Source organism: Mobula hypostoma, chromosome 7, assembly GCF_963921235.1.
Source record: "Mobula hypostoma chromosome 7, sMobHyp1.1, whole genome shotgun sequence".
In the NCBI taxonomy this organism is placed as follows: Eukaryota; Metazoa; Chordata; class Chondrichthyes; order Myliobatiformes; family Myliobatidae; genus Mobula; species Mobula hypostoma.
Window position 1 is genome coordinate 59,111,078 of NC_086103.1, and position 20,247 is coordinate 59,131,324.

At 41.4% G+C, this 20,247-nt stretch overlaps 1 protein-coding gene across 2 annotated transcripts in view; it reads left to right on the forward strand.

The window, feature by feature from the left end:
• The window catches only part of LOC134349338 (peroxisome proliferator-activated receptor gamma coactivator 1-alpha-like), a 176,403-nt gene that overhangs the window by 38,524 nt on the left and 117,632 nt on the right, over nt 1-20,247 (forward strand). Inside the window, exon 2 of one of the 2 annotated variants that reach the window (XM_063053494.1) lies at nt 17,523-17,649. The exons of the other annotated variant lie outside the window; for it this stretch is intronic. Coding sequence (XP_062909564.1) covers nt 17,602-17,649 — 48 coding nt within the window. The 5' untranslated portion in view covers nt 17,523-17,601. The remainder of the gene's footprint in view (nt 1-17,522; nt 17,650-20,247) is intronic. 2 annotated transcript variants of the gene reach the window in all.

Below are 20,247 nucleotides of genomic sequence, written 5' to 3' on the forward strand. Positions count from 1 at the left end.
TAAACCCATTTACATTCCACGACACTTCTGTTGAGGTTTGTCAGATTTTTTAGATGCATGCCTAATCTTTGCAAATTTCTCTAAGAAGTTAGAGACGCTGCTGTGCTTCCTTTGGAATTGCACTTGTGTGCTGGGCCTCAGACAGATTCCCTGAAATGCTAAAGGAATTTAAAGTTGCTGATCCTCTCCACCTCTGATCCTCTGATGAGACCTCTGGTTTCTTCCTCCTGAAGTCAATAATCAGTTCCTTGGTTTTCCTGACGTTGAGTGAGAGGTTGTTGATGGTAACACCTCTCAGCTGGACTTACCAATGCCAATGAAAATTGTTACTCCCTATTTCCGCTTTCAAAACCTGTCATAACTTTGAATACTTCTGTTAATTGTTTCCTTAATCTTCTCTGCTCTGGTAATTTAACTGACTTTCTGGTAGTGAAGATATTTTGAGATTTGTATGATGCTGAGAAATGTGAATATGTTAGAAAGAGGAAATGGTGTCATTTATAAAGCAGTTATTTTTACAATATCCTGAATTGACTGCTGTGTTAAAAGTCATTTCAATAACATGACTGCCCTAGAATTTTGTATCTGTCAGAATGCATTTCCTGTATGTATTTCCTGTGTATACTTTCCTACACTATTTCTCTGTTTGTCATTGATTTCTTCAATCATTTACTTGGGAATGATTTTAGTTTTAGATGGCTTAGAAGGTGAAAATATAGCAGACTGACTACAAATTAATGTTCCTCTGAAATTGTCTTGTTAAGATTCTATAGAATATAAATTTTTGGTAGAATTATGGATGAAAACAATCATGTACATCAAACTTAATCTCATTACAGTCTGGTTTTAAAATCTAATCTGATGAACAGCTTGCTCTTGTATTAGACATGCCATCATTTATTTAATGGTGAATCAAAGGTGATGCCGAATCAGCATATAAGAGGGAGATTGAAAATCTGACTAAGTGGTGACACAAAACAATCTCTCACTCAATGTCAGCAAGACCAAAGGGCTGATTATTGACAAAAGGAGGAGGAAGCCAGAGCCATGAGCCAGTCCTGATCAGGGAATCAGACATGGAGAGGGTCAGCAACTTTAAATTCCACGGCATTTTGGAGGATCTGTTCTAAGCCCAGCACATAAGTGCAATTATGAAGAAAGCACCACAGTGCCTCTACTTTCTTAGAAGTTTGTGAGGATATGGCATGTTATCTAAAACTTTGATTAACTTCTATAGATTTGTGGTGGAGAGTATGACTGGTTGCATCATAGTCTGCTATGGCAGGGGTCCCCAACCTTTTTTGCACCGCGGACCGGTTTATTATTGACAATATTCTTGCGGACCGGCCGACCGGGGGTGGGGGGGGGCGGGTGGGGGTAGGGTTGCCAACAGACAAGAGTAGCAGTCACATATGTTGTGTTTACCCCAAGAAAGACTACCATGACCATGAAGCCTTGCGCAGGCACCTGTATGCCGATTTTTTAAAAATACAAATCGTTTTTGGCGATTCTGTTCGGGGAGTGGGTGCGGTGGTGTTAATCACGACCGGAATATAGGCGATAAGTGGCTAATACACTCAATTTCATTTCTAAAAGGGTTTATCTAACAAATTTAATATTAAACACACAGCGCATATTTTCCTCGCATGAATATAGTGATAGGTCAATTATAAGTCAATAGCATCATAACATTTTAAATAATGTTTGGATATTAAACACACAGCACATATTTTCCCCATATGAACATATAAAATCATTGCAACACACCAATATCACTGAATCAGTGGGAGCCCTGGGCTTGTTTCCCTGCAACAAGACGGTGCCATCGAGGGGTGATGGGAGACAGCAATATTCGAAGGGGGTTCCTTGTGTCCAGTCTATTCCGCAATTTAGTTTTCATTGCATTCATTGCAGAAAACCCCGCTTTGCAGAGGTATGTTGGAAATGGAAACAACGTTTTCGGTGTTTCGTGGCTATCTTAGGATGTTTAGCTTGACTTTGATCCAGAATGCCGGCAGAGATGTTATGTCAAACATATTTTTCAGCCCACCATCATTTGCAAGCTCGAGGAGTTGATCTTCTTCCCGCGCTGACATGGATGACGTGTGCGTAATGACGTCACGTGCGTTCAAGTTCCAACAGTGGACGTGACAGGGAATGAGGAAAGGTGCAGCTGACTCATATCGTTACATATCGCCAAAGCATATCGTTTCCTCGCGGCCCGGTAGCACATGCTTTGCGGCCCGGTACCAATCCGCGGCCCAGTGGTTGGGGACTGCTGTGCTATGGAAACACCAATGCCCTTGAACAGAATATTCTACAAAAAATAATGGATATAACCCAGTCCATCATGGGTAAAGCCCTCCCCACCAATTGAGCATATCTACACGAAATGCTGTCACAGGAAAGCAGCATTCATCATCAAAGATCCCACCATCGACATGCTCTTTTCTCACTGTTGCCATCAGGAAGGAGGTCCAGGAGCCTCAGGACTCACACCAACAGGTTCAGGAACAGTTATTACCCCTCAACCATCAGGCTCCTGCACCCTAGGGGATAACTTTACTCCACTTCACTCACTCATCACTGAATTGTTCCCCAAAGCCTAAGGACTCAATTTCAAGGACTCTTCTTCTCATGTTCTTGATACTCATTTTGTATGTATTTGGGTATTATTATTTTTTTCTTTATGTATTTGCACAGTTTGTTGTCTTTTGTACAGTGATTATTTGCCCATCCTGTTGGGGGCAGTCTTTCATTGATTCTATTGTGTTTCTTGTATTTACTGGAATGCCCACAAGATAATGAGCTTACTTTGAACTTTATTCTTCTTAAGAAGGAATGGGGTGAATAGATTTTTCCCCCTTCTGTTCTACGTATGCAGAGTTTTCAGGAATCTGAGGCAACTCTCTGACCTCATGACCAAATTTTATCACTCATCAGTCATTTATATTTAGTTTCTGTTATAAAATGTAATATATTTAAATCCGAATGAAATAAGAATAATTTTATCTGTATAAATGGAAGTTCAGTGTGAAGAGGTGTGGCCTGACTTACATATTCTGTATTTAACTTGGATTTCCAGCATCCCAGTTTTCTTTTTGAGTTTTACTTGTTTTGCAGCTTCACCGTGATGAGCTGAGAGTATGAATTTGATAGGGTGTTCTGCTACAAGGGCTTGACATTATCTTCACCTCAGTACCCAATATTACTCTTCAAATCAGGATCTTTAGCAATAAAAATCCTAGCTGATATTTTTGATCTACTAGTCTGTCAAGCATAGATTCTATTTCATTCATATTTAATGAAATGTAATGATGAAATGTGCACCTGCCTAATTTTTATAATTGGTAGCATATGACATCTTAAAGAGAGGTTCACTGTACAACATTTGTTAGATTATCACTGGGTATTAACTCTAGAATAGGCTTGTCAAGCCCTGTCACAATAAATCTTCTAGATTTGTGAAATATTTGGATTAAATTCAAGTTCAACTTTTCAGTTGTTCCACTATATTCATGTGTACCACCAAATGAAACAATGTTCCTCCAGATCAAGTTGTACAACACAGCACACGCACAACACATAAAGTAAGATTACCTCAAATAAATTAACAAATAATAAAATACATTCCGGAAGATTAACATTTATCATAAGGTACATTTATTACACACGTTTGAAAAGTTAACAGTATAATGTGACTAGCGCTTCATAAGTGTTGAGACTTAGATGGTGGCAGAGGGTTCAGAAGTCTCATGGCCTGGGGTAAGAAGTTGTTTCCCTTTCAAACAGTCCTTGTCTTAATAATATGGTAACACACACAAAAGTGCTGGAGGAACTCAGCAGGCCAGGCAGCTTCTATGGAAAAGATCAAATAGTCAACATTTCATGTTGAGGCCCCTCAGGACCTCCTGCCTGATGGTAGGGGGTCAAAGAGACTGTGGGATAGATGGGAATGATCATTGGCAATTCTAAGGGCCCTGCCTCTACAGCACTCCTGATAAATATCTTTCATGGGTGGAAAAGATTTCCCATTCCTCTTCCCACTACAATCATTTGATAACTTATCTAAGATGCATAAACTGGACAAATTGGCAATCACTGGACAGTACTGGCAAGCACCGAAGCCATTATATCTCTCTAAAAGATGGTAATAATGAGTTTGTATGTTTTGCCAAGCTAATCTACATTTACTACATCATTTTCTATATTTTGTATACTTTGGCACTAACCTTATTGCTGATTAAATTTTATTTGGACACTATGCATGAATTTTTAATGCACTTTTTGTTTCTGGTGGATTTGAGTGGGCACCAGGGAGGAAAACATTGGCACTTTGCAAGACATATGCGACACTGGGTGAATTTTTTTTTAAAACCAAATTATTGTTCTGATCACCTCTTTGAAGATTATTTCAGCTTCAATTTTGGATTCAATATACTATTTTCTTAACTTCCTAAATATTGTATTCTGCCATCAATAGTAAGATTTATTGTCCTGTGCTTGGGGAAAAATGACAATTTGCGTGCTCTGTAATCATGTCTCTCCTTTCTGTTGGATTGCTAAAGTGAATCCTTCAGAATAAAACTTGTTCAGCTAGTATGAGTTGTGGGAAGACTTTTCAGTGCACTTAAAGTGCAAGAGTTTCATCCACTGTGTGTAATTAAATGCAAACAATAATACAAAAAATATTCTAGTTGCATGCCCTGTGCAGTATACATAAACCTGCAGCCTGCCTGCATTTCATCTGTGGCTTAAGAAACGTGCTCTGGGTGCTCAGGTTTTCCATTCTTGAATTGGAATTTGACACTTGGAATGCTTCAAAGCTGAGATTCAGCACTCTTGTTATCCATTAAGAAAAAGGAAATATATATTACTAGGAAATAAGCTAATTTATAAACAGGTTAATAACATAAAGCAGTGGTCCCCAACCACCGGGCCGTGGACCGGTACTGGGCCGCAAAGCATGTGCTACTGGGCCGAGAGGAAACAATATGATTTGGCGATATGTAACGATATGGGTCAGCTGCACCTTTCCTCTTTCCCTGTCACACCCACTGTTGGAACTTGAATGCATGCGAGGTCATTACCCACGTGTCATCCATGTCAGCGCGGGAAGAAGATCAACTCCTCGAGCTTGCAAATGACAGTGGGCTGAAAAGTATGTTTGACATAACATCTCTGCTGGCATTCTGGATCATAGTCAAAGCTGAATATCCTGAGATAGCCACGAAAGCATTAAAAATGTTACTTCCATTTCCAAAATATCTCTGCGAAGCGGGCTTTTCTGCAATGAATGCAACGAAAACTAAATTGCGGAATAGACTGGACACAAGGAACCCCCTTCAAGTATCGCTGTCTCCCATCACCCCTCGATGGGACTGTCTTGTTGCAGGGAAACAAGCCACTGATTAAGTGATGTTCCCCCCCCCACACACCGTTCGGCCGGTCCTCAAGAATATTGTCAATATTAAACCGGTCTGCGGTGCAAAAAAGGTTGGGGACCCCTGACATAAAGCATAGAACAGTAAACACAGTACAGGCCCTTTGATCCACAATGAGCTTTTAACTTATTCCAAGATCAATCTAACTTTTCCCTCCCACATAGCTCTCCATTTTTCTTTCATCCATGTGTCTGTTAAAATGTCTGTAATGTATCTGTGTCTACCACCATCCCATGGCAGAACGTTCCAAGCACTTATCATTCTCTGAGTGTGGGAAAAAAAAAATTGATTTATAAAACTACCTCAGATATCCCCACCCCTATACTTTCCTCCAAACGTCTTAAAAGTTATGCACCCTTGCATTAGTCATATCTGTCCTGGGGGGAAAGTCTCTGATTATCCACAGACACAAGAGATTCTGCAGTTGCTGGTAATCCAGAGCAACACACACTCACACACACATGCTGGAGGAACTCAGCAGATCAGGCAGCATCTATGGAGAAAGTTTAAAGTTTGAAGAAGGAAAGCAAAGGAGTCCTGATGAAGGGCCTCAGCCACCAGAGACAACCCTAAGATTTGTTTTCTTGTAGGCATACTCAATAAATCCATTAACTATAATAAAATCAACAAAATACTGCACCCAACAGGGCAGATAAACAGTGTGCAATAGACAACAACTGTGCAAGTACAAAATAAAACAAATAATAATAATGAACAAATAAGCAATAAATAACAAGAGCATGAGAGGGACGAGTACTTGAAATTGAGTCCATAGGTTATGGGAACAGTTCACTGATGGGGTGAGTGAAGTTATCCCCTCTGGTTCAATCACCTCCCTGCCTCTCACTTCATACACCGTCCCCCACTCACCTACCTTCTCCCTCACCTGGCTTCATCTATCACCTGCCAGTTTGTACTTCTTCCCCTCCCCTCACCTCTATTTCTAGCTTCTGTCCCCTTCCTTTCCAGTCTGATGAAAGGTGTCAGCCTGGAACATAGACTGTTTTTCCCTCTCCATAGATACTGTCTAGCTTGCTGAGTTTCTCCAGCATTTTGTGTGCGTTACTTTGGCTGTCCTCTCTATCTTTGCCTTTTATCAACTGGTACACCAGATTACGAGAGAATATTCTTGGAGGATCATCTAATGAGCCATTTTGGGTAGAGCTTGGAAATAGGAATGGGATGGTCACCTTGGTAGGGCTATATTAGAGACGACCTCCCTCCCCACACCCCCACCTCCCCACCCCCAATAGTGAGCAGGAACCTGAGGAGTAGATGTGTTGGAAAATTGCATGTAGTTGTGAGAATGGTAGGGTAGTACTAGTGGGAGATGTCAATTTTCCCTTATTGTTTGGGCCAATGCAAAGGGCTTGTATGAATGATAATTTGTGCAGTATGTTTACGATCATTTCCTCACACAGTATATAGAAGAACCTACTCAGGAGGGAGCAATACTGGACCTCATCTTAGGAAATGAGTTGGGCCAAATAACTGAAGAGGCAGTTGGGGAGCACTTTGGGTCTAGTGATCAAATTCTATACATGGTAAAAAAGTTATAGAAAAAGATAGAGCACATCTACAGGTTAAAGTCCTGAACTGTAATTGGCAGGGCCAATTTTGAGGGCATTTGGCAGGATATAGATGGGGTTGACTAGGCGACTGTATTTAATGGTTTTGGAACTGTTCTCAAATTGGAGGCTTTTGAAAAGGCCATACCACAAATTAAGACCATAAGCTATAGGAGTAGAATTAGGCCATTTGGCCCATTGACTCTGCTCCAGGGGCAGCATGTTCCTGTAAGAGTGAAGTATAGGTATACCGAGTTCAGGGAACCCCGCCTGATGAGAAATTATGAGGACCTAGCCAAGAAAAAGATGGAAATATTCAGCATATTTGGGCAGCTGGATACAAATGAATTCCTTGATGGATAAAAAAATTGTTTAAGAGCAGGCTTAAGAGAGAAATCAGGAGAGAAAGAAAAGAGTACGAGGTGGATTTGACAGGCAGGGTTAAAGATAATCCCAAGAAAATTTTCACTAGGGAAAGACTAGCTCTTCTTAAAGGCCATCAAGCGCTGCCTATATGTGGAACTGCAGGAGATACAAGAGATGCCTGATACCTTTTTCTCCTCAGTGTTTATTAAGGAGAATATAATGGATGCCAAAGAAATGAGGGTACTAAAAGGTGAAGTCATGGAATATATGTATGTTATGAGGAGGGAAGATTTGCTGCCTTGAAATGCATTGGGGGGGCAAATCCCCATGGCCTGATCAAGTATACCCTTGGATCTTATGGGAGTCTAGGAAAGTAACTGCAGGGGCCCTTCAGATATTCGCTTCATCATCATTAACCACTGGTGAAGTTCCAAAAGACTGGAGAGTGTCTAATTTTCCATTGGTCAAGAAGGAGAGGAAGGACAGGCCAGGAAACTACAGGCAAGTGATCCTGACTTCATTTGTAGGGAAGTCACTAGAGGAATTCTAATTGACATGACTTGCCACCTCTTGGATTGTCAAGGCCTGAAGTGGAAGAGTTGGCAAGATTTTGTGTGTCGGAAGTCATGTCTGATGAATCTTTTGGAATGCTTCCAAGAGGTAACTAAGAGGTAGATAAAGGTAGGGCAATGAATGTTGTCTATATGGACTTGTAATGAAAAGGTCCCATGTGGCAGGCTGATCCTGAGGGTTAGATTGCGTTGGATTCAGAATTGGCTTAATGATAGGAAGCAGAGTTTGAAACTCTAATTTTCCAACTGGAGCCCTATGACGAGTGGGGTGCCCTGGAGATTAGTGTTGAGACTTCTGTTATTCATTATTTATGTAACTAATTTGGATGTGATGATACTAAATGTTTCTCAACTTAAACCTTATGAACCTGCATTTCCTCTCAGTACATCAGTTTAAAATGCCAGACCTAATGAATAAATATAACCTGCTAATTTTCCAAGTTGAAGACTGCAAAAGTGTTCATAGCACCTGTAACATTGGCACCTCAGTGCCAGTTGCTAGTGACCAAACTTCATTCTCTAAAACGATGTGAATTCCGTTCATCTGGAAGTAAAATCCACATGAATTCACCATGTAGCAAGTCATGGAGAAATGCAGAAAGTATCATCAATCATAGATGGATTTTTTGACCACAGTGCCTTTCATTTTGACAACTGAGAACAGTTGTGGAGAATCCTTCTTGTATTTGTTCATGCTAAATATGTGGCTTTCAAAGCAAAACTGCTGTATCAAAATCATAGTCTATACGTGAAATGCAGTTAACATTGGTCATTTGGACTAATAATGCACTTATTTCTTCTGCCCTTATAATGGGGGCATCTTAAAGAAATCAAATGCCCAGTCTAATCATGTGATTAGTACGATTCTGTTGTAATCAGACTTTTAAATTAATAACGTAAACAGGAGGAATTCTGCAGATGCTGGAAATTCAAGCAACACACATCAAATTTGCTGGTGAATGTAGCAGGCCAGGCAGCATCTCTAGGAAGAGGTACAGTCGACGTTTTGGGCCGAGACCCTTCGTCAAGACTAACTGAAGGAAGAGCTAGTAAGAGATTTGAAAGTGGGAGGGGGAGGGGGAGATCCAAAATGATAGGAGAAGACAGGAGGGGGAGGGATGGAGCCAAGAGCTAGACAGGTGATTGGCAAAAGGGATATGAGAGGATCATGGGACAGGAGGCCCAGGGAGAAGGAAAAGGGGGAGGGGGGAAAAAGCCCAGAGGATGGGCAAAGGGTATAGTGAGAGGGACAGAGGGAGAAAAAGGAGAGAGAGAGAAATAATATGTGTATATAAATAAATAACGGATGGGGTACAAGGGGGAGGTGGGGCATTAGCAGAAGTTTGAGAAGTCAATGTTCTTGCCATCAGGTTGGAGGCTACCCAAACGGAATAACGTCGACTGTACCTCTTCCTAGAGATGCTGCCTGGCTTGCTGTGTTCACCAGCAACTTTGATGTGTTGTTTTAAATTAATAGCTATTTTTGTACTTAAAATCCTTGAACCTTGTTCCAACCATGTAATCTTATGAGGTATAATTAGGAAGCATTTAATATGATATTGTGTACCCACCTGCATGGAGACTGACAGGTACCGCAGCAGGGGCAATTCAGGTTATTGTTGCAAATTATGAGAAGAATCCAAAACATCATTTCAAAGACAATGAATACAGAGAAAAAACAACAGGAATTCTGCAGATGCTGGAAATTCAAGCAACACACATCAAAGTTGCTGGTGAACGCAGCAGGCCAGGCAGCATCTGTAGGAAGAGGCGCAGTCGACGTTTCAGGCCGAGACCCTTCGTCAGGACTAACTGAAGGAAGAGTGAGTAAGGGATTTGAAAGCTGGAGGGGGAGGGGAGATGGAAAATGATAGGAGAAGACAGGAGGGGGAGGGATAGAGCCGAGAGCTGGACAGGTGATAGGCAAAACGGGATACGAGAGGATCATGGGACAGGAGGTCCGGGAAGAAAGACAAGGGGGGGGGGGTGACCCAGAGGATGGGCAAGAGGTATATTCAGAGGGACAGAGGGAGAAAAAGGAGAGTGAGAGAAAGAATGTGTGCATAAAAATGAGTAACAGATGGGGTACGAGGGGGAGGTGGGGCCTTAGCGGAAGTTAGAGAAGTCGATGTTCATGCCATCAGGTTGGAGGCTACCCAGACGGAACATAAGGTGTTGTTCCTCCAACCTGAGTGTGGCTTCATCTTTACAGTAGAGGAGGCCGTGGATAGACATGTCAGAATGGGAATGGGATGTGGAATTAAAATGTGTGGCCACTGGGAGATCCTGCTTTCTCTGGCGGACAGAGTGTAGATGTTCAGCAAAGCAGTCTCCCAGTCTGCGTCGGGTCTCACCAATATATAAAAGACCACATCGGGAGCACCGGACGCAGTATATCACCCCAGTCGACTCACAGGTGAAGTGATGCCTCACCTGGAAGGACTGTTTGGGGCCCTGAATGGTGGTAAGGGAGGAAGTGTAAGGGCATGTGTAGCACTTGTTCCGCTTACACGGATAAGTGCCAGGAGGGAGATCAGTGGGGAGGGATGGGGGGGACGAATGGACAAGGGAGTTGTGTAGGGAGCGATCCCTGCGGAATGCAGAGAGAGCGGGGGAGGGAAAGATGTGCTTAGTGGTGGGACCCCGTTGGAGGTGGCGGAAGTTACGGAGAATAATATGTTGGACCCGGAGGCTGGTGGGGTGGTAGGTGAGGACCAGGGGAACCCTATTCCTAGTGGGGTGGTGGGAGGATGGAGTGAGAGCAGATGACGTGAAATGGGGGAGATGCGTTTAAGAGCAGAGTTGATAGTGGAGGAAGGGAAGCCCCTTTCTTTAAAAAAATGAAGACATCTCCCTCGTCCTAGAATGAAAAGCTTCATCCTGAGAGCAGATGCGGCGGAGACGGAGGAATTGCGTTTTTGCAAGAGACAGGGTGAGAAGAGGAATAGTCCAGATAGCTGTGAGAGTCAGTAGGCTTATAGTAGACATCAGTGGATAAGCTGTCTCCAGAGACAGAGACAGAAGGATCTAGAAAGGGGAGGGAGGTGTCGGAAATGGACCAGGTAAACTTGAGGGCAGGGTGAAAGTTGGAGGCAAAGTTAATAAAGTCAACGAGTTCTGCATGCGTGCAGGAAGCAGCGCCAATGCAGTCGTCGATGTAGCGAAGGAAAAGTGGGGGACAGATACCAGAATAGGCACGGAACATAGATTGTTCCACAAACCCAACAAAAAGGCAGGCATAGCTAGGACCCATACAGGTGCCCATAGCTACACCTTTAGTTTGGAGGAAATGGGAGGAGCAAAAGGAGAAATTATTAAGAGTAAGGGCTAATTCCGCTAGAAATACAGAGGAATATCACTTTAATTGCAAAATTTCCAGTAAATTGTAGAAAATTAATTGATATTTGGCACCAGTTTACACTTCAAATTGTATCACAGTAAAGTTGCTACAAGGTTGATTTCTGAATGGAGCATTTCAAGATACAGGATTTGGTTAATTTTTAATATCTTTTATGTGATCTTAGATTGATTCCGGGAAGTTAGAGGTTTGGAGAGATTACATCATACAGCATTGCAGGAAAACCTTGAACCTTTTCTAAGGAATAAATTTTCTAGTACTTATCTGGAACAAAATGCCAAAACAAAGATTGTTGAAATGGCTATACCGTAATCTAAATAATGAATTATGATAAAAAGACTAGCTTAAGCATTTACATTTTGCTGAAGTTCATTTGATTTTGTTTGTGGTTGCATTCAAAGGTTCATTGAAAGATTTGGAGTTCAATCAGCAGTGACATAAGCTCCAATAAAGCATTTTTTAATCGGTTATCAGTGTTTTACTGCATTATAATTGTAAGGTTGTAGTACAAAAGGGTAAATTATCACATAAATGAACATGAACCAGGCTTGCTTATTTAGATTACTCTATCTTCTAGGGAGAAATGTTTCAGAGAGCATGACTGGTAATAAAAGGCTCACTTACAGATGCTTGGTGTACTATGGAATGGGAACTCGGAGATACATATTTGACTATTGGCAGACCATTGTCACCTGAAGCATTAAACATTACAGGGATTTTTAATCTCAGAAGTACATGAGTCATAGTTAAAATGTACTAGTTTCTGAAATTTGTGATATGCCTCTTAACATAATCAGAAATGGGTTCCTTTATATGGTAAACCAAAACTGAAAAATATATTGTTACTGTTTGTTTGTGGGTTAAACATTTAGTTTTTTACCAAATGGCTACCCAACTGGGTTTATTTAGTGTTGGAAAAAAATGTTTGAACTATAATGGAGATATAAAAGGGCAATATTAGAGACATTTGGCAGTGAACAGAATCGAAAATGTATGTATTATAGGATGCTTTACAACTGCATAATGCAACCCAAGAAAGGAACCTACACAGAAGATATTGGTAGATGTAGCATACAATAGAACATATTACATAGTCACTTGTTTTAAATATGACATACAGAAGAACATATTATGTCGTCACCTGTTTTTCGTATATCCCTACACACTATGAATCTTTGTTCTCAGTTGTCATTTAATAATAAACCTAGTCAGAGCTTTAAAGTGCTAGTATAATTGAAGAATATATGGAAACCATCTACCAGTTGAATTGCAGTGAGTCTGGAGTTGACTGAATTTCACTATATTGCAAGCTACCCTAGGGCATACTCCAATAGAAATGATTTGCACCCCCACTGTGTAAGTGGGATAAGGCTGTGTGCTTCGTTCTGAACATCAGGTGGTAATCATTTCATTACACTGTAAGTCAGAATGTGACTTTAATCTGCCAGTCTTTACACTACTTAACAAAAGCTGAATGTAAACAGTGCAGAACGGTATACTGACCTATATAATGTAAGTGTCCTAGGTCAGAAATTTAATACAGGGTTAACCCTGGTAGATTATCTGATGAGCCTTACAGAATAACTGAGTGATAGACAGTCATGTATTCTTAGGCGTGTTACTGCAGAAGTGAAACAATTTGTCTGTTTCTTTTATGTAGGCTCTCAAGTAGGCCATTCCTGCTTATTATACCTCTTCTGGCTTTCCGTTAACCCCATGGCTAATCTCCAGCTCAATTCCATTTTCTTTTCTTATCTTTTGAAAACTTACCTGACAAAATCCTGTGGATTTTGGTCATAAAACATTCGCTTGAATTAATGTCCGCAGCCTTTTAAAGACAGAAATATTGTTTTTATTAAAATTTTACCTTGATTTTACACTTAAAGATATGTGCTATAATGCAATGGGTAATGCACCCTTGTTCTGGATTTCCTTCTCAGAAGAAAGAATCAGTCAATCACCCCTCATACTATTTACATTCAGAAGCATCCAAGCCAGTTTTATGCACACTGCTTTCATAAATTAACTCTTTAAGCTCAAATAGCAGTTTGGTAAATCTGTTCTCTATGCCCTCAAGGCTAAAACACTCTTACTGGGAATACAGTGCTCTGGTCCCTTGTACAGTATTAAGTTCAAAGTTCAGTGTAGATTTATTGTCATCGTATACAACTCTGAGCATTGTTTTCTTACGGTCATACTTAGTAAATCGAAGAACCATAATAGAGTCAATGAAAGAGCGCACCTAACAGGGCAGACAAATGACCAATGTGCAAATGCAAAAGAAAGAAAGAATAATAATAATAAATAAATAAGCCAAAAAGTATTGTGAACGTGAGATGAAGAGTCCTTGAAAATGTGTGCATGGGATGTGGAAACTGTTTAGTGATGGGTCAAAGGAAGCCGAATAAAGTTATCCCCATTGATTCAAAAGCCCGAAGGTTGAGGGGTAATAACAGTGGTGAGAATCCTGAGGCTCGTGCACTTTCTTCCTGATGGCAGCAGTGAGAAGAGAGCATGACCTGGGTGTTGGGAATCTCTAATGATGGACATTTCTTTCTTGCGACAGCACTCTGTATAGATGTGCTCAGTTGTGGGAGAGCTTTACTCATGATCCATTGGGCTGTACCCACTACTTTTTGATAGGCTTTTCTGTTCAAGGGCACTGGTGTTTCCATACCAGGCTGTGATGCAACCAGTCAATCTACTCTCCATCACACATCTATTGAAGTTTGTCAAATTTCAGATGTCATGCTGAATTTCCGTAGACTTCTAAGGAAGTAGAAGCACTGCTGTGCTTGCTTTGTAATTGCATTTGCATGCTGGGCCCACAAATGCACATAAGAAAAATATAAAAAACCATGCAAGCTGGCCTAACAGTTGGTCTGGAAATATTTAATTTGATGAGGGGGTGATTGGGTCTTTAACACTATTAAAACACAGTTGTTTCAGATAGTGCCCAGTGACAAATGCATGTCAGAACAACTTGACCTACTTGATATATGACTTGCAATTTACATTGAAAAGCATTCAAACTGGTTGTAGTAAAGGAGTGCATCATCCCACTTGTACCTAATGCCGAAACTGCGTCATCTGTGCAAATACAGTTCACGCCCACAAATATGAAGTTGAATTCTTGCGATTCAACCAGAAAATCACCATAGGCATATTCCTCTTTTTAAAATCACTATTTTTTTTTGTTTTGCAGACGTATTGCATGTATAACTAGCCTTGTTTGAATTTCTTAACATCTTGTACGAAAAGATGTCTCTTAAACATTTTTGGAGTAGAATGGAAAAGGGAATGTAAAACATGATTATTCAGAAATTATTTGTTTCACTGCCAGTCGTGAACCAGCTGATGTAGGCTTGGCCCATCCATAAAGTTTTGGATGATTTTGCATCTTCCAAGAATGAAAGGCGTTATGATTGGGATACTGGAAAATTACAGGAACAGTTGTATGTGATGACAGTATTCTGCAGTCAATCAGTTAGAAGTAGGAGCATGTGGGGAAGATACAGATGAAACTGTTTATGTTGTCCCCTTGGCATCGTTGGAATGCTGTACAAGATGCTAAGGGTGTACATTTATGGAAAATAGTTTGTTAGTAGCCTATACAGACCATTCCACAACTTCATTTGCTCTCTGCATTCAGAATGAATGTTTCCTTGTATTTAATTAAAAGGCTAGTGTTCGGAAACTGTGTGGTGTTCCCAGGGAGTACTTTCAGGAAATTTTAAGTCGACAACATAAAAATGGTGGAATTCAGATGTACCTGGACAAACTGAAGTAATGCAGGTCACAAAGTCATGTGGGATGACCAGTTTAAAAAGCAGAACTTGTTCAAAATTGGTGTCACTTTGAAATAGGAAATTTAATATTTGAGTTATCTTCAAGTGCATATTTACTTCATTAATACTGCTGTTCAAACACAGTAAAACTGAAAATTCAGAAGACTGCCAAGCTCCTTTCATTGCAATACAGCTTTTATTATATAATAGCAGTGACTCAGAATTATATAAGTAGTGTTATTGTAGAAAAGAATCATAAGGCATGTCACACGGATGCAAGGTAAAAATAGCCAAGCTAAAAAAGAATTTGTAGGAGAGGTGCCCAAAAACGGCCAGAAGTGATTGCTTTTAAATGAGAGGAAGGTGGAGCAACAGACTGGCTTAATGAGCAGAGTGTGAAATTTGAAAGCAAGGCTGCCATTCATGATGCAGTGAAGAAGGGAGTCGCAGTCAAAAAGAAGACATTGGAGCTGGAATTGCAACTTCTCTCATAAACTTATAGGGAGGAATGAATCTATAAATAGATGCACTATGGAACTGAGTAGTAGAGGTCACTTTTACTGAGGAAATATTATGCAAACTATTAAAAAAAGACTATTTTCTAACTGTGATGTAGATGAAGCCTACTGATTTTTATTGATGTGTACACTTTTCAGAATCAGCTTTATTATCGTGACATGAAATTTGTTAACTTAGTAGCAGCAGTTCAATGCAATATGTAATACAGAAGATAAATAATAAAAAGGAAATAAGTAAATCTTCAGTATACTTTGTACAGTATACATATATTGAATAGATTAAAAATTGTGCGAAAACAGAAATACTATATTTTTTAAAGTGAGGTAGTGTCTAAGGATTCAATATCCATTTAAGAATCGGATGGCAGAGGGGAAGAAGCTGTTCCTGAATTGCTGAGTGTGTGCCTTCAGGCTTCTGTACCTCCTACTTGATGGTAACAGTGAGAAGAGGGCATGCCTTGGGTGCTGGAAGTCCTTAATAATGGACGTTGCCTTTCTGAGACACCATTACTTGAAGATATCCTGGGTACTTTGTAAGCTAGTACCCAAGATGGAGCTGATTAAATTTACAACCCTCTGCAGCTTCTTTTGGTGCTGTGCAGTAGTCCCCCCACCCCATACCAGTCAGTGATGTAGCCTGTCAGAATGCTCTCCATGGTACATCTACAGAAGTTTTTGAATGTATATGTTGACATACTAAATCTCTTCAAACTGTTGAGACCAGGTTAGATCCTCAGAGATCTTGACACCCAAAAACTTAAAACTGCTCACGCTCTCCACTTCTGATCCCTCTATGAGGATTGGTATGTGTTCCTTCGTCTTACCCTTCCGGAAGTCCACAACCAACTCTTTCGTCTTAGTGATATTGAGTGCCAGGTTGTTGCTGTGGCACCACTCCACTAGTTGGCATATCTCACTCCTGTACACCCTCTCATCACCACCTGAGATTCCGCCAACAATGGTTGTATCGTCAGCAAATTTATAGATAGTGTTTGAGCTGTGCCTAGCCACACAGTCATGGGTATATAGGGAGTAGAGCAGTGGGCTAAACACGCACCCCTGAGGTGCACCAGTGTTGATCGTCAGCGAGGAGGAGATGTTATCACCAATCTGCACAGATTGTGGTCTCCAGTTAGGAAGTCAAGGATCAAATTGCAGAGGGAAGTACAGAGGCCCAGGTTCTGCAACTTCTCAATCAGGATTGTGGGAATGATGGTATTAAATGCTGAGCAATAGTCGATGAACGGCATCCTGACATAGGTGTTTGCGTTGTCCAGGTGGACTAAAGCCACATGGAGAGCCATTGAGATTGCATCTACCGTTGACCTATTGTGACGATAGGCAAATTGCAATGGCTCCAGTTCCTTGCTGAGACAAGTGTTCATTCTAGTCATGACCAACCTCTCAAAGCATTTCATCACTGTAGATGTGAGTGCTACTGGGCGATAGTCATAGGCAGCTCACATTATTCTTCTTAGGCACTGGTATAATTGTTGCCTTTTTGAAGCAAGTGGGAAATTCTGCTGTAGCAGTGAGGGGTTGAAAATGACCTTGAATACTCCCACCAGTTGGTTGGCACAGGTTTTCAGAGCCTTACGAGATACTCCATCGGGGACCTTCGGCGTTGTGAGGGTTCACTCTCTTTAAAGACAGTCTAACATTGGCCTCTGAGACAGAGATCACAGGGTCATCAGGTGCAGCAGGAATCTTCACAGTTGTAGTTGTATCCTCCCTTTTCAAAGCGGGTGTAGAAGGCATTGAGTTCATCTGGTAGTGAAACATCGATGCCATTCATGATACTGGGTTTCGCTTTGTAGGCAGTAATGTCTTGCAAGCCCTGCCAGAGTTGTTGTGCATCCAGTGTTGCCTCCAACCTCATTTGAAATTGTCTCTTTGCCTTTGAAATAGGCCTCTGCAGATCATACCTGGTTTTCTGGTACAGGCCTGGATCGCCAGATTTGAATGCCACAGATCTAGCCTTTAGCAGATGACGTACATCCTGGTTCATCCACAGCTTTTGTTTTGGGAATGTACAGTAAGTCTTTGTACGCACACATTCATCCACACAGGTTTTAATGAAGTCGGTAACTGCAGCATACGCATCCGGGTTCGAAGATGAATCCCTGAATACAGTCCAGTCCACCAATTCAAAGCAGTCCTCTAGCCAGTCCTGTGCTTCCCTTGTCCGTACCTTCTTGGCCTCACTACTGCTGCTGTAGTCTTCGGTCTCTGCCCATAGTCAGGGAGTAGAAGTACAGCCAGGTGATTAGACTTAAAAAAGTGAGGGCATGGAATAGCACAGTAGGCATTCTTGATGGTGGTGTAACAATGGTCCAGTGTGTTGTTTCCTCTGGTATTGCAAGTGATCTGTTGATGGTTATTGCTTAGTGATTTTTTCCAGACTAGTCTGGTTAAAATCTCCCAAAACAATGGTGAAGCATTAGGATGCATTGTTTCATGCATGTTGACCCCATTGCTCAGATCATGTAAAGCCTGCCTGACATTGGCCTGAGGTGAAATGTAAACTGCTACCAAAATGACCTCAGAGAACTCCCATGATAGGTAAAATGGATGGCACTTATAGATATTCCAGGTCTGGTGAGCAGAATTGAGACAGTGCTGATATACTTGTGCACCAGGAAGAGTTGATCCTGAGGCATTATCCACCAGCTCTGCTTTTGTGAGACTCTGTAGATCTATCCTGATGGTGTATAGTAAACCCGTTGATCTGAATCGCTGCATCCGGAACGGAAGGGGTTAATCAGGATTCCGTGAAACAAAGAACCCATGTGGTCCTAATGTCCCTCTGATTTGGCACCCTAGCTCTGAGAGCATTGATTTTATTCACCAGAGACTGCAGGTTTGCCAGCAAGATAGTCAGTATTAGGAGTTTAAAACCCCATTTCCTTAAACACACTTGTAACCCCGATCTACAGCCACGCTTCCTCCGTGGGTGCTTCCGTCTACAATCAGAGTTGTTTCCGTCAGTTTTAAGCAGTGATAGTTTGTTTAAATGCATTAAGACATCTTTGTTGACTGTGTTGACCTTGGAAGCAGTTGTGCTTTATAGCTGTATCAGGCTGAAAGGAGGATATTTAATCATATATATTGAGAGTTGCTCGAGTTGCCCCTAAGCACCCCAGAAGTAAATCCGGGGTAGTGAAGCTTCGCTGCCACTCATACTATTGGGTTTCACTTTGTAGGAAGTAATGTCCTGCAGTCCCTGCCAGAGTTGATTTGCATCTGATGTTGCCTCCAGCCTCATTCAGAATTAATTGTCTTTTGGCTCTTGAAACGCCCTCCACAAGTCATACCTGATTTTCTTGTACAGACCTGGGTCACCAGACTTAAGTGCCACAGATCTAGCCCTTAGCAGATGATGTACCTGCTGTTCATCCACAGCTTTTTGTTTGGGAATATACAGCAAGTTTTCAGAGGCACACACTTATCCACACAGGTTTTAATGAAGTCGGTAACAACTGCGGCATATTCATCCAGATTCAAAGATGAATCCCTGAATGCAGTCCAGTCCACCATTTCAAAGCAGTCCTGTAGCCACTCCTGTGCTTCCCGTATCCATACCTTCTTGATCCTCCTTACTTTTGCTGCAGTTTTCGGTCTCTGCCTAGACGCGGGGAGTACAGCCAGGTGATCAGACTTCCCGAATAGCACGGTAGGCATTCTTGATGGTGGTGTAACAATGGTCCAGTGTGTTGTTTCCTCTGGTATTGCGAGTGATCTGTTGATGGTAATTACTTAGTGATTTTTTTTCAGACTGGCCTTGTTAAAATCTCCCAAAATAATGGTGAAGGCGTTGGGGTGCAGTGTTTCGTGCAGGTTGATCCCATTGCTCAGATCTAAAGCCTGCTTGATATTTTGGCCTGAGGTGGAATGTAAACTGCTACCAAAATGACCCCAGGGAACTCCTGTGGAAGGTAAAAATGGATGACACTTTACTGCTAGATATTCCAGATCGGGTGAGCAGAATTGGGACAGCGCTGATATATTTGTGCACCAAGAAGAGTTGATCAAGAGGCATACTCCTCCACCTTTGCTTTTGAGAGACTCTATAGATCTATCCTGATGGTGTATAGTAAACCCATCAATCTGAATTGCTGCATCCGGTACGGAAGGGGTTAACCAGGATTCTGTGATCCTTCCATGCGATTTTCTCCAGTCCCACCAGAAGTTCTTTGAATTGCCCATCATTAAAATGGAAAGCATTCAAGGATGCTGTTCAACATTTTCTTGGCAGCTGGAGAGCACCAACAACATGCTTCAAGCATACAAGACCATGAAGTGCGACATGTCACTTTTAAGTCCTGCTGAAGGGTATCGGCCCCAAACATTAACTGTGCTTTTTTCCATTAATGTGTGCCTTTGTCACAGTTTCATGTTTTCCCGGGTATCAGGCAGACCACCTCTTTTTGTACCCAATAATCAACTCGCAGAACAGCCACTATGAGTTCCACGGTGGCAAGAGATAAACAGGAGCAGAGAGGAAATGTCTTGAAGATTCACCGACTTACTCATTGAAATTTCTGACCGTAGATTATTTAATATTGAGTAGGAGCTTCCATTACTACATGGAAATTCTTGAGTTTCTTCATGGTGACCATTTGAAGATACAGTG